Source organism: Vulpes lagopus, chromosome 13 (genome assembly GCF_018345385.1).
Source record: "Vulpes lagopus strain Blue_001 chromosome 13, ASM1834538v1, whole genome shotgun sequence".
Classification (NCBI taxonomy): domain Eukaryota; kingdom Metazoa; phylum Chordata; class Mammalia; order Carnivora; family Canidae; genus Vulpes; species Vulpes lagopus.
This window is the reverse complement of record NC_054836.1, coordinates 35984186-35997547: the sequence shown is the minus strand read 5'-3', so window position 1 is coordinate 35997547 and position 13362 is coordinate 35984186. Positions and strand designations below refer to the sequence as shown.

The window sequence follows — 13362 nt, the reverse complement described above, 5'->3', positions numbered from 1 at the left end:
AGGTGGCTTGGGCTTCCCATAGCAAGGAAGCTGGGCTCTGAGTGGGAACATCCCAAGAGTGAGCATTCCAGGTCAATTAAGCCTACTTATACAATTGGCACTATTACGTCTGTTGTATTCTATTGGCCAGAGTAGTCAGTCCCAGGGCTAGACTAGGGTAAAGGGAATGGAGTAATAAACCCTGTCTTGTCATGGGGGAGTAGAAGGAAATATATATATATGTATATATATATATATATATTTATATATTTTTTTATTGGAGTTCAATTTGCCAACATATAGCATAACACCCAGTGCTCATCCCATCAAGTGCCCCCCTCAGTGCCCGTCACCCAGTCACCCCCGACTCCTGCCCACCTCCCTTTCCACCATCCCTTGTTCGTTTCCCAGAGTTAAGAGTCTCTCATGTTCTGTCTCCCTCTCTGATATTTCCCACTCATTTTCTCTTCTTTCCCCTTTATTCCCTTTCACTATTTTTTATATTCCCCAAATGAATGAGACCATATAATATTTGTCCTTCTCTGATTGACTTATTTCACTCAGCATGATACCCTCCAGTTCCATCCACATCAAAGCAAATGGTGGGTATTTGTTGTTTCTAATGGCTGAGCAATATTCCATTGTATATAGAAGGAATATATTGCAGGAAAAATCTTGGGGGATAAGAGGCCCTGGGTAGCACCACCTGAAGTACTTTTCTACTCCTCCTAATAGATGTTAGGCCTGAGGATCTTTCTTTGCAATGTCTGACCTCTCACCCTCCCCAGCTTCCACTGACCCCACTAATTCAGACCCTCATCTCTTGGTAGCTAGTTAAATGTCAGCATTATCTTGCTAGTCTACAATTTCCCCTCACTGCAAATAGGCAGCAAAACTTGAGTTTTCTTACCATTGCTATTTCCATAAACTTTAGCCTTGATGATTGTCATTCTCTTAAGTAAAAATAGGCTCCAGTACCTGAGTGGCTCTGTTTGACTTGGGTGATGTTGGCATATAGGATTTACATGCTTTTAAAAAAAAAATCTTCCAATATTGCAAAATTGGATTAAATCCAGATTAAGCTCCTTTTGAAAAACCGAGTTCTCATATGTAGAAAGATTCTTCAACTGGTATGTTCTTGGTACTAGACAAAAGGAACAAAAATCAGGTCCTGGTAAAATTTACATTCTTGTTGTGGGAAAGCAGATAATAGATGAAATGAATAAGTAAAATATATGGAATCTTGGATGGCAATATTTTCTGTGGAAGTTTAGAAGGAGATAGAGGAGTGGATGGGAAGGGCTGCAATTTTAAATCACATGGTCAATGGAAGGCCTTGTTGAAATAGAGACATTTTAGTTAAAAAAAATATATATATAATAAATAAATAAATAAATAAATAAATAAAGGAATATAGGAAGGGAAACAAGGATTTCTATAACCTTGCTTTCCAATAGAATAGCCCAGAGCCATATGTGGCTAAGTTTATATTAATTAAAATTAAATTTAAATTAAAAATTTGATTTTTCAAGGACACCAGCCACATTTCAAGGGCTCAAAAGCCACAAGTGGCTACTGGCTAGACAGAGAGAGAACATTACCACATTGCAGCAAGTTCTGTAGGATAGCATTGCAGAGGAAGGGTATTCCAGATGGAGGGTACAGCAAGTACAAAGTTACCGAGTTGTGACATTGCTTGATTTGAGCTAGATAGTGGCATAGCTCTACTGTTTACACATTTTTTACATTCCCTATTGTCTGCCTTCTACTATGGCTGTGTGGCAATTGACCTTTATCACCTTAACCCAAGCCAGTGTTCCAAAGGCCCTTAGGGATATTGAGTTTTACACTCCTGCTCAGTGCCATAGAATCCATGAGATAAAGTCTAAACTCCTCAGTCTTACACTGAGAAGCTATGTAAAAGAATGTGAAGACCAAGAAACTGGGAAAAAGAACCCATGTGTTCTATTTGGGAGCAGAGTAGGTTCATGGTGTGATTCAAAAGGTATTATTACCAGGGGTGGTCTGGCATAAGCCTTAACAGAGTTGTGTTGACCAAAGGTGTCCTGGACGACCTCTAGTGGACCTTCAGTTGCTGTTTCAGGAGGAAGATTGGAGTATGGAGTGTCATTCTAGGGCTCAAGAAAGTGACTGATCACCACCTGGAGCTGAAATATTTAAGGGTTATATAAATTGGCACAGTCTCATATAATAATACAAGGGGGATTTCAAACTGGAATAAATATATGTGATGGGTATTTGGAAACTGAAAGGGACTCTAGAGTTCATTGCAGAGATCTTTACAGTAAACACACCCAACTGAAGGTGATAGGATTTAAGGCCTTCTGCAGCAGATGACCAGCATCCATTCTGATCTTATTTCCCTGTTTCTCCACTATGCTATCCCTCTCTGTCAGCAATATGTCATATTCATGCCCAATAGGTTCAAGCGTTTTTCTCATGTTTTTCCTCCTTACCTAAAGGATCCTCACTCTCCTTTCTGCATGATTGAATCTTGCACTCGGCCTTACGGCACAGCTCAAACTCCCTCCACTGACATATTTTTGCCCATCCTAGGCCAGAAACATTTCTCGCTTCTCTGGCCTGGAATGCTCATTATCCACACTCACTTGGCAATTACTAAGAGTACAAGGTAGTATCTTTGTTTTTCTGTATGTTTTTCTACTCCTGGGCAAAACCTTAAGCTCCTTGAGGGCAGAGATCACGGGTCGTTCTTCCTTTTTCCTAACGTGGCTGTATTTCCACATTTGATTGCCAAACGTCTACCACGTGAGGGGCTGAGGGTACAATAGTAAATCAGCTGAGAGCTCTGACCTGCAATCTTTACTTGTGAATTCTTTTTTTTTTTTTTTGACATGAATAAACTTCCTCAATGCTTACAAGTCTTGGGCAAAGACGGGACCCCAGTGGCCTAGTGATAAGGAATAAAAAGCCCTAGAGAGCACCGGTTGTAGACAGACCGCATGGGGATGTGAAGATTCATGGCCATCTGGATTTAAGGCCCTGCTGGAATAGTTTCACGCCAGATGCTCCACTATTCCTAGCTCCTGGAATGGTGTAAACAATGATTCACACCATGGTAGGCCTGTGCAGTTTACCAAGCACATTCATCACATGTATCAGGCTTTCAGGGAAGATCAGGTTCCAACATGTTAACTGAGATTCACCTTCAGGTCACCAGACTTGCATCTATTTTGCTAAACACCTATCACAGCCAACAGAAGTTTTCTCCCCTCATTCTTTAGTGCGAAGAGGGGACGGTGTGGAAGTAATTGTCTCAATGGTGTTGGACCTGTAAGCAGAACATAGAGCCCATTTTTGAAGTTCTTCGGCAAAAACCAGTGTCGAGGAATAGCGACTATGGTTTAGGTGTAGATTGTGCAAAAAGCAAGGAGGGGCTGGAAGAGGGAGGAGTGCCCCAGACTCCCCAGTTCACATGGTCGAAGTCCAAATCAACCCGGGCTGGTAGGTAAAAGGCAGTGAAGGGAGACGTTCAGCCTAGAGGGAACTGGGGGCGGGGCGGGATGGGCAGCAGAGTGGGTGTGGTGGAGGAGTCTGGGCGCCCCGCACCTGTGGAGGACTGGGGGCGCCAGAGGTCCCTCGCTCCTCCTCCCAGGCTCCGGGAGTGGCAGACGGGGGCCGCCCGGGGGGCGGGGCGGGGCGGGGCGGGGCGGGGCGGGGCGGGGCCCGGCGCACCTGGGCGGGGAGGGGGAGGCGCGCGGGGCCGAGCCTGTCGGGGGCCGCGGCGCGCGCCAATGGGCAGCGGCTGGCAGCGCGCCCCGCGCCCGAGCCGCAGTCGCGCCCTCCCGCTGCCTGGCGAAGGCGCGGACGGCGCGCGGAGGCGAGCGCGGGGGAGCGGAGCTGCGGGCGCCGCAGCCGCCGTCAGGGCATGAGGATGGCCGTGGGCTCCGTCAAGATGCAGCCGCCGTGCGAGAGCCCGGCCCTGGCCGCGGCGGCGGCGGCGGCGGCGGCGGACGGCGCCCTGCGCCGCAGCCCCAGCGCCCGCGAGCAGGAGCGCGAACAGCCGCCGGCGCCCCCGCGGCCGCGGCTCCGGGACCTGCCCGCGCTGCTGCGGAGCGGGCTCACGCTGCGGAGGAAGCGGAGCGCCGCCGGGGCGCGGGTGAGTGGCCCGCGCGCACGTGGAGCCCGCGCCCGCCTCCCGGGCCGCAGAGGGGGCAGCTGGAAGTTGGGGAGGGGCGGGGGCGCCCTCGTGCGGGGTCCCGGGACGGCGGCATCGTGGGGTGCCCCTCGGCGAGCGACGGCTTCCCCTTCCCGCAGATGCACCTGACGTAGCCCGGGGGCACCTGGATGCAGGGCGGGCCGCGGGCATCGCCCGGGAAGGGCCGTCGCCTCTCTCCGCAGAGGGCGAAGCTGCAGGTGTCCCGTCCCGCGCCGTCGGCCAGCCCCGTCCCGCAGCGAGCCTCAGGCCCTGCAAACGGGAGCTCCGTTTGCAGGAGGCTCGAGACGCGCGAGCCTGTTTGGGACGCCCCGTGGCCCGCTTGGGGCATCGGGCCGGGCTCTGGCCGCCGCCGCCGCCGCGGAGGTGGAGACGCGGCAGCTGGAAGTTCCCGGGCGAGCCTCTCGAGCTGCAGGTTCCGGAGGCTCCGGCGCTTAGTACTCGGTGACGCCCCCTGGAGCAGGAAGGTGCACGCCCCTCCCCCCAATTTTAAATATTGACTTCCTGATGGTGTGTTCAGATATGATTTCCTGGTGAAGGAGTGTCCCCGCTTGTGCATCTAAGTGCATTTAATGGGCCCCGAGCAGGTCCGACGTGTTTGGTTTGGTAAGAGAAGCGGACGGCCTGCTGCCTGCTGCTTTTCCCCCTGGGACCTTTCGCAAGCTGCTCTGGAGGCCCTCCTGGGGCCCCAGGCCCACTTACTCAGGTTTCCCTGCCCACCAGGGCTTTGGGGCAACTTTTTAGGTTCTGCTCCGTTCTTTAGAATTTGTCACCATTTAAGCAGGCTTTACGGAGGAGCTGCAGCACTGTGGAAGATGTTGGGGTGGGGGGTGGCTGTTAGAAGTTGGAGTCTTGGTTGTCTGTTTTAAAAGAAGGTCTTGCTGGAGGACTTCTAGCTCTTACAAAGATAGGTTTGTGGAAGCGTCAGAGTTGGGGAGAAACATTCGTTTTTGGTGTGGCTTCCTTTGGGCGAGCTTGAAGGGTATGCATTGGTGTAGGTCTTCAGCCTCTCCAGGTTGCGTTTCTCCTTTCTCGCCCATTTTCCTTCCAGTGTAGGGATGACTGTAGGTGATCTACCTCAGGAGGACATTCCGGGGATTAGCTGGATGTAAGACATGGATGTTAGAGTTCATGACCAGTGGAGTTTAGGAATTGCCCACAAGTGACACTTAACATGGGGCATGCCACCAGATTGTCTGCAAAGGAAGCAAGGAAATGTGTCCAAAAGACGTGATACCTAAGTAAACACAAGAACCAGAGTTACAGACTTTGCAAGAATCTGGGGAAAACTAGGTCAAATTGTGTTCCTATTATCCTTGACAGTTACTATTTCATGGCACAGAATACTGAAGACATGAGGGCAGCCAGGCAATCTGTGACGGGAATTGCTGAAGGTTTCTGTATAAATAGATCTGTGTGTTCATCCGCATAAAGGCTTGTGTTTCTTGCTGCCTGGGATGATGTTGTGTGCCTTGCCAATATACATATTTACTCTTCTTAATTATTCTGAATGTGGTTACTTCAAATAAAACATACTTTGATCCTAATACTGTATTACTTAGGGACATTCCAAACACATTTCATAAATGTGTGGCTGTTTTTTTTTTAATTGGGGAAAGATTGTTAAATTTTCCAGTGTTGGAAACCCATGCTTTTCAACTATTTCCCCCTTCCTTTGGTGTTGGAACCACCTTTGTGGTTTTAGAACCTTCCCTAACAGATAGGAAGGAGTTTGGGGGGGAAAAAAGAAAAGAAAAGGAAAGAAAGAAAGAAAAGAAAGAAAGAGAGAAAGAAAGAAAGAAAGAAAGAAAGAAAGAAAGAAAGAAAGAAAAAGAAAGAAGAAAGAAAGAAAAAAAGAAAGAAAGAAGAAAAAGAAAGAAAGAAAGAAAGAAAGAAAAAACAGGTGAAATATGTACCTGTATTAGTCCGTTCGGGCTGCTGTAACAAAATACCATAGACTGGGGGCTTAAACAATAGAAATTTATTTTCTCACAGTTCTGGAGGCTTGAGAGTCCAAGATCAAGGTGCCAGCAGCTTGGTTTCTGGTGAGAGCTCTCTTCCTGGCTTGCCTTCTCTTTGCACCCTCACATGGTCATTCCTCAGTGCTCATGGAGGGAAAGAGAGATCTCTTTTCCTTTTCTTATAAGCCCACTAATACCATCATGGAATTGATGACCACTCCACTCTCATGACCCAGTCTCCCTCCAAATATCTCCCAAAGGCTCCATCTCCAAATAGTACCACAGTAGGGGGTAGGGCTTCGACATACCGAGTTTTGAAGAAACACAGGCATTCAGTCCATAGCAGAAGGATTGTGTAGGAAAGAGAAAAACAGGTGAAATATGTATCAAACCAGCTGGTGACTTGTGAACATCCAGGGTCATCTGGTTAGTCCTTTAAATAGAGCAGTGATGCTCATGCAAACAAAGATCCTTCTGTGGCCTTATAGTTTTATATTTTATGGGCTGCAGCTCCAGATTATAGCTGAGTGATTGTAGGGACAAATAAAAACACATTTATTACCATCGGTTAAAAAAAAAAAAGGCAGCTCTAGGTATTACACAAGTTGGTAAGAAGGTTTGCAATTTCTGTATTGACCAAGATTTGATTTAGGAATACTTGTGGCACTTGTCCATGCTGCCTTGGGCTCTCACAAATCTGGACAATCTGACATCAACTGTAATCAAGTAAGTTCTTTGTAGGTTCTGTTGCCCAACCCAGGGGCATTGTCGGCTGTCTCTTACTGGGAAAAATTAAGCTGACATTTGGTTAATACTGCAGAACCCCTGTGTTCCTTGGTTCACTCACTTCTAATTGTATTGAACTCAAAATGCAAACTGATTAAGACTTTGGACCAAGTGGGGAATGACTACATTTTGCTTTGTGGGAGGACCCTAGCTGTCTCCTAACATAGTGGTAAGATAAGGCACAACTTGAATGCCCACCAAAACCCTTTAGTCCTTTTTTAAAAACTGTGTTACAGAGATTATGAGAAATAGTATGATAAACACCCATCCTTCAACAGTTACCCACATTTTGCCAGTCTTGTTTCATTATTTCTGTTCCCTACTTTTTTGTGGGGGCTGGTATTTTAAAGCAAAATCCTAAACATCCTGTCATTCTTCTTATAAAGATCTCAGTTTATATCCCTGATACGGACTTTTTTCTTTAAAAGCAAAAACTGAAAGACTTCTATGTGTTTTTCATGCCTAAAAATATTAACAGTGATTTCTTTTTTTTTTTTAAAGATTATATTTATTTATTCATGAGAGACACACAGAGAGAGAGAGAGGCAGAAACACAGGCAGAGGGAGAAGCAGGCTCCATGCAGGGAGCCCAATGCGGGACTTGATCCCAGGTCTCCAGGATCAGGCCCTGGGCTGAAGGCGGCCCTAAACCACTGAGCCACCCAGGCTGCCCTTAACAGTGATTTCTTAATATGATTTCCATATTCATATGTTCTCAAAGATATCTTTTTACTTATGATTTGTTGGAATCAGAAACGAGGCAAGGTCCGCACATTGTATTTGGCTGTTAGTTTTTAAAATCTATTTTATTTTATAATGGTCTGCCTTCCATTCTTTTTTTCATGCCATTGATTTGATGAAGAAAGAGAATACAGGTCATTTGTCTGGTGGAATGATTTATTTTCTGGGCCAGTTTCTCACTTGTGTCGTTTAGCTTGTTTCTCTATTCCCCATGTCTCTTATAATATCCAATTAGATGTAGAGGCCTGATTAGATTTAGGTTCAAAGGCAAGCATCCTTTGTAGGTGGTACTGTTAAAATCTGTTATATCACAACCACAAGATACATATGTCTGTGTGTGTCTCTTTTTGAGATGTTAAGATTGATTAGTGCGTTCAGGTACAAGTCAACAACTTACCTTGCCACCTTTCACCTAATGAGTGTAACATCCATACATAAATGGTTGTACCCTAGATCCATTTCATTAGGCATTGCAAAATGGTGATGCTCAAAATCTATCATTTCTCTTGCATTTATTATTTGGCATTCTATCTGTAAAGAACTTACCCTCTTGAGCTATTTGGGTCTCCTGAAATGAGACTGTATACGAAAGACAAGGAAAGGCTTAATTTTTTTTCCTTTTGTCAATTTTCTGAGTAGTGATTTGGTACCCTAGCAATCTCCCATGATAATGAGTTTTTCTTCTTACGTATCATAAGAACTTGTGGATCTCAATTTGTTTCAATCCATTGCAGTCAATATTCTTTTTGACCCACAGTCTGTCCTTATCTGCTATATACTTCTTACAAGACCCCAGTAGTTTTTTGGATACCTTTCTTGCTTTCTGGCACAAGATATTCTAAGCTTATCTTGTTCATTTCTTGCTCTAGACCTGAAATCAGCCATTTTTCCCAAAAGCACTAATTCTTTTTTTACTGAAAACTGTTCATTTCTCCCCAGCTTTGCCTCTCCGTGGTTGCATTATTTTTTACCTTGGTCATATGCCTTCCACCTTAAGTTTTTTGTTTCATCTTAAATTTTTCTCATCAGGCTGCTTCTAAGACTGTCATTTTCTCCCTCTAATAAAATAGCTGGTAACTTACCATTCTGTCTTTCTATATATACTGTCAGATTGCTGGGCCTGACTTATTTTGGGCTTTGGCGGCTGTGATCTTTTCTGCAGTGTTCTACCACTTTCTTCATCTCTTCAAAATCTGTTTCATTTACAGCAGACAGAATGATTCACCAATTGTGCCAAATTGACTGTTCACCAAACAGTGACAGTCCGCCTTTGGATTAGTCTTCTCTTCCCTGATTTCTTCTCATTCAGGCAGGGTCCCTGTGGCATGGCAGGTGCTCTTCAAACTTGAGAAATTGGAAGAACAGCTAATACCTCTCTGCATGAGGTTCTCTCTTTTTCATTTGTAGTCTCCACCCAGATGATTCCCTCTCAAAAAAGAACAAGTAGCCCATTTCCTTTGTCTAAGCCCGAGTGTTATTATTATTATTTTTTTTAGCCTGAGTGTTTTAGGTGTAACTTAACACCTTCTGCTGGAATAAGACCTTATTGATTGAGAAACACATACTGCTTCAAGTTGTACCAGTATGCCCGATTTGTAGTCATTTTATACACATATCTTACAGGCAAAGCTATAATTTTAATTTGCTCTTTGTATTTAAATTAAAATCAGTGGCTAACACTTTATAGCACTTAATTATATGCCATGCATGTTCTGATACAAACTTCATTTAGCCCTCACAACAAGCCTGTGAATTAGATGCTATTATTTGCATTCTACAGATGAGGAAACTGGAACGCCGATGTAACTTGCCCAAGATCACAGAGGCAGAGGGAGGTTTGAATCTAGCCAGTCTGGTTCCATAATCCATGCGCTTAATTGACTCTCTGGTTTTTCTCTAATGCACTGAGGACAAAGGGTCTATTTTAGTCTAAACTAATTAGCCTTATAGTACCTGAGAGTCCTATATTACCTTACCACTCTGAGAGTGGCCAGTAAATGCTATTGATAATGCCAGACACTAATCTTTCTTTCATTTGAGTACTCTGAAGCTTGTGATAGACCTACTGGGTATGGGAGCAGGGAGAGAGGGGAAATATTGTGGTTAAAGGTGAATGATAACTAATATTGGCTAGAAGTAAAAGTAGCATTCAGTTTGTCATAAGCAAAAATCACCCAGGCCCACCTTGATCAAGGCCAACACAGAAAGTTTGTGAATTCACCTGCTTACATTTTCTTATCTGCTTTTGGTAGCCTGTCAGAGATCAGGGCCGTTAAGGGAGGCGTGCGTCTTCAAGGGATGGTGAGTCGGGTCAAATATGAGTGACGTGATGATCTTATTTGAGAAACATTGACTTTGTACGAGCTCAAACCTTGATATTATAAACTTATGTTGACCATGGCTACAAATAAAACTCCACAAATGCTACTTCTAAAAATATTTATTTGAGAAGAAAGAGAAGAAACTACAGATTCATTTATTCTACTTTAATTTCTTGTAAATTCTAGTAAAGGACCTCAGTGGCAAGTTAATGCTATATTTTCTTTCTTTCTCTTTCCTCTGATCCCTGGCATAGGCTTTGGTTGCATAATTAGATCCAAAGAAAAGAGCATGTTCTATGGCTTCAGGAACTGGGTTTCGATTGCAGTACTGTGATTCTGTATCCTTGCATGAGTTATTCTTGGAGCTCTCCAAGCCTCTATTCTTCCTCTAAAATGACATACATCATGGGGCAGGTTTTTCTGAGAATAGAGACAATGTATGGAAAGTTTGGGGTACGTTTGGAGCTTAATATTTCCTTCCCCAGCCAGATGCTTGTTCATTCTGGGCAAATTGAATTTATATACACATTTATAGGAATCTAGTAATAAAAAAATTTTGCTTTCATATGCAAAGTCAGATTCCATGTTTTAAAAAACCTGATATGCTAACATATAGTGAATATCTTAGATGTTATCTAAATACTGGTACCATAACAAAATATTCTCAGTTTCACATTTGCACTGTGTCTTAAATTGACTTGGCAGTAATTGGTAACTTGTAGAGCTGAAAATAGATGGAAAGGTGGGGAGATAAGTCACTGGTGATGACTTTGAATACTTGTGATTTTTTTTGCCTCAATGTTGCATAACAACGTTTGTTCGGAATACTGATAATCCCAGTAATGCTATGTGATCTGGAAGTAGTTCATAAGAGAAAATTTCACACGAAGGCAAAATAGTTAAAATCAATGACTTAATTTTTTTTGTCAGTTATTTATTATGATAAATAATTCATAAATGGATGTGGAAAAGGATGGTCTGTAGACACCACAGCGGATACTGGCACAGATTAGAATGTCATTAATTTAAGCCCTAAGGGCAGGAGGTATTTTTGCCTATGAGGAAATAGTCGAGAGAGATTAAATGACTTTCCCATGGTCACCCAGCAAGAAAGTAGCAGAGGCAGAATGGAGCCCAGGACTGTCTGATTCCAAAATCTGTGGCCTTTGCTCAGTACCATGGTGTCTAAGACTGTGACATAATTATAGCCTGTGGTATATTGAAACAGTAGATGCACAAGACATTTAAAGTCTGTGTAAAACATAGCTCATCCTCTTTCTGATGTCTCCAGTAATGGCTTCCAGGATTGGTCTTTAATTACTCACAGGGTTGACAATGGCTTGAGCAGCAACTGTCCCTCATCTTTCAGCAATACCAGCCATTGTACCAGAAAGAAGGTTTGGCCTGAGTCATCAGGAAGCCATTGTTTCCCCAGGAGGTTTGGAAGCTGACTAGCTCCTTAGTACAAATGCTCTTGGAAATTTATAAAACAAGCAGGTTCCTTTACTGGCCAGTCTAGAAGATGAAGAAGGAAAGGAGGAGTTTCTTGTAATCCAAGCTTTGGGTTCCTGATGGCAACTTGTTTGCTGTTTAAGAAACTGCAGGAAGCTAGAAGTATGCATACCTATCAAAGTAACTTGAATCCTATTACAATTGAATGAAATAATTGAGAATATACAAGTATATTAATAAAATTAAACTTTGATATATTTACCTTTTAATGTGGTAATGTACTACCTGAGGCAAATGGCTGTTAACTTTTTTTTTTTTTTAATCCTGGGCTTTTTAAGAATCAAAGGATAGCACCCCAGAAAAATGCATGTGTAGATATTTTTGCATCTCATTTCAGAGGGCTTTTGGATATCCTGAGGCCTAGTCACCACAGACCCTCTAATTTAAAAGTCCTTCCCTACTCTGTCTTCTAGAGAGTACCACCATGGTTCTATAATTATTTTATTTTTTATCTTTACTTCTAAACATTTAGCATAGTATTAAACAATCATTCAGTTGTCAGTAAATATTTCCTTGAATTTATGTATTGTACCAGTATGTTGAATTAGAAATTATTTGCCTCTGAATGTAGTAAATGTTTCAGTGGACCCTGGTAGTGGTGCTGATAACTATTATTGTTTAACAAATCCTTACATCACACTTGTGGTATTGGGGCTGTTTGGAGCACTCGTAACGATGACGTGTGGCAGTTATCCTTATTGTCTTCTTTTTTCTCAGAGAGGGGTCTAGAGAGATACAGAGGTACAGATTTTGGTACTTCCTGAAATGAGGTACAGAGAGAATAAGGAAGATGCCTGAGGTTACCCAGTAAGTAGAGGAGCCAAGAATCCCATCCGGGAAAACAGGCTTCATATTATGAGGTTTACCTATTCTGCTGTATCCTCTCTCTAAATAAAATAAATCATGTATTTCTTTAATTACAGTCTCTTTCATTTAATGCTTTTGAAATAGGGATGTGTATTAAAATTCATGTGGGGCAGCCCCGGTGGCTTAGCGGTTTAGCGGGGCCTGAAGCCCAGGATGTGATCCTGGAGACCTTGGATCGAGTCCCGCGTCGGGCTCCCAGAGTGGAGCCTGCTTCTCCCTCTGCCTGTGTCTCTGCCTGCCCCCCTCTATCTCTATGTCCATCATGAATAAATAAATACAAATCTTTAAAAAAAATTCATGTGAACATTTAATGGGATATATTTTCCCCCCTGTAAAGCTATTATTAAATTGGTGGTATGTCTTAAAATTTTAGTATCTTAGAATAAAGGAATTATAGTAAGTCGTGTTTTAGTTTTTAAATGTAGCTGCATAGTTTATTTGTAGAAATATCAAAATAAATCATAGCTTTAAAGCGGTGCATATAAACACAACCATGTCTATTTGTGAAGTGTGAAAAATGTGGGTTTAGATTATATTAACAATTTATATGAACACTGATAATACTTAGGTAATAATTGAAATGTCAGAGGAGGGGCATCTGGGTGGCTCAGTTGGTTAAGCATCTGCCTTCAGCTCAGGTCATGATCTCAGGGTCCTGGGATCTAGCCTCATACTGGGTTCCCTGCTCCATGGGGAGTCTGCTTCTGCTTCTCCCTCTGCCCCTCCCCCTGCTCCTTTGCTCTCTCTCTCTCTATCAAAATAAATAAATAAAATCTTTTTAAAAATGTCAGAAGAGAATAGATTTAAAATTTTCCTGCAAAAAGCATGAATAGCCTCAGAGTAATGTTGAAGATTGAAGAAACTGAAAAGGTATATATATATTTTTATAGTTCTATGTTTTATCTATAATATAAACATAAATTTGTATTATATGCGATTGTACATAATTTATTTTTAAAACTTAATTTACATTTTAAATTATGTTTCTATTTAAGAG

The 13362-nt window shown here is 43.0% G+C and overlaps 1 protein-coding gene across 1 annotated transcript in view; it reads left to right on the top strand.

Moving 5' to 3' along the window:
- The first annotated feature begins 3751 nt into the window (after positions 1 to 3751).
- The window catches only part of RAPGEF5 (Rap guanine nucleotide exchange factor 5), a 230116-nt gene continuing 220505 nt past the window's right edge, over positions 3752 to 13362 (top strand). The window contains exon 1 of the mRNA XM_041727416.1: positions 3752 to 4120. Within this exon, the coding sequence (XP_041583350.1) occupies positions 3890 to 4120 (231 nt within the window). The 5' untranslated portion in view covers positions 3752 to 3889. The remainder of the gene's footprint in view (positions 4121 to 13362) is intronic.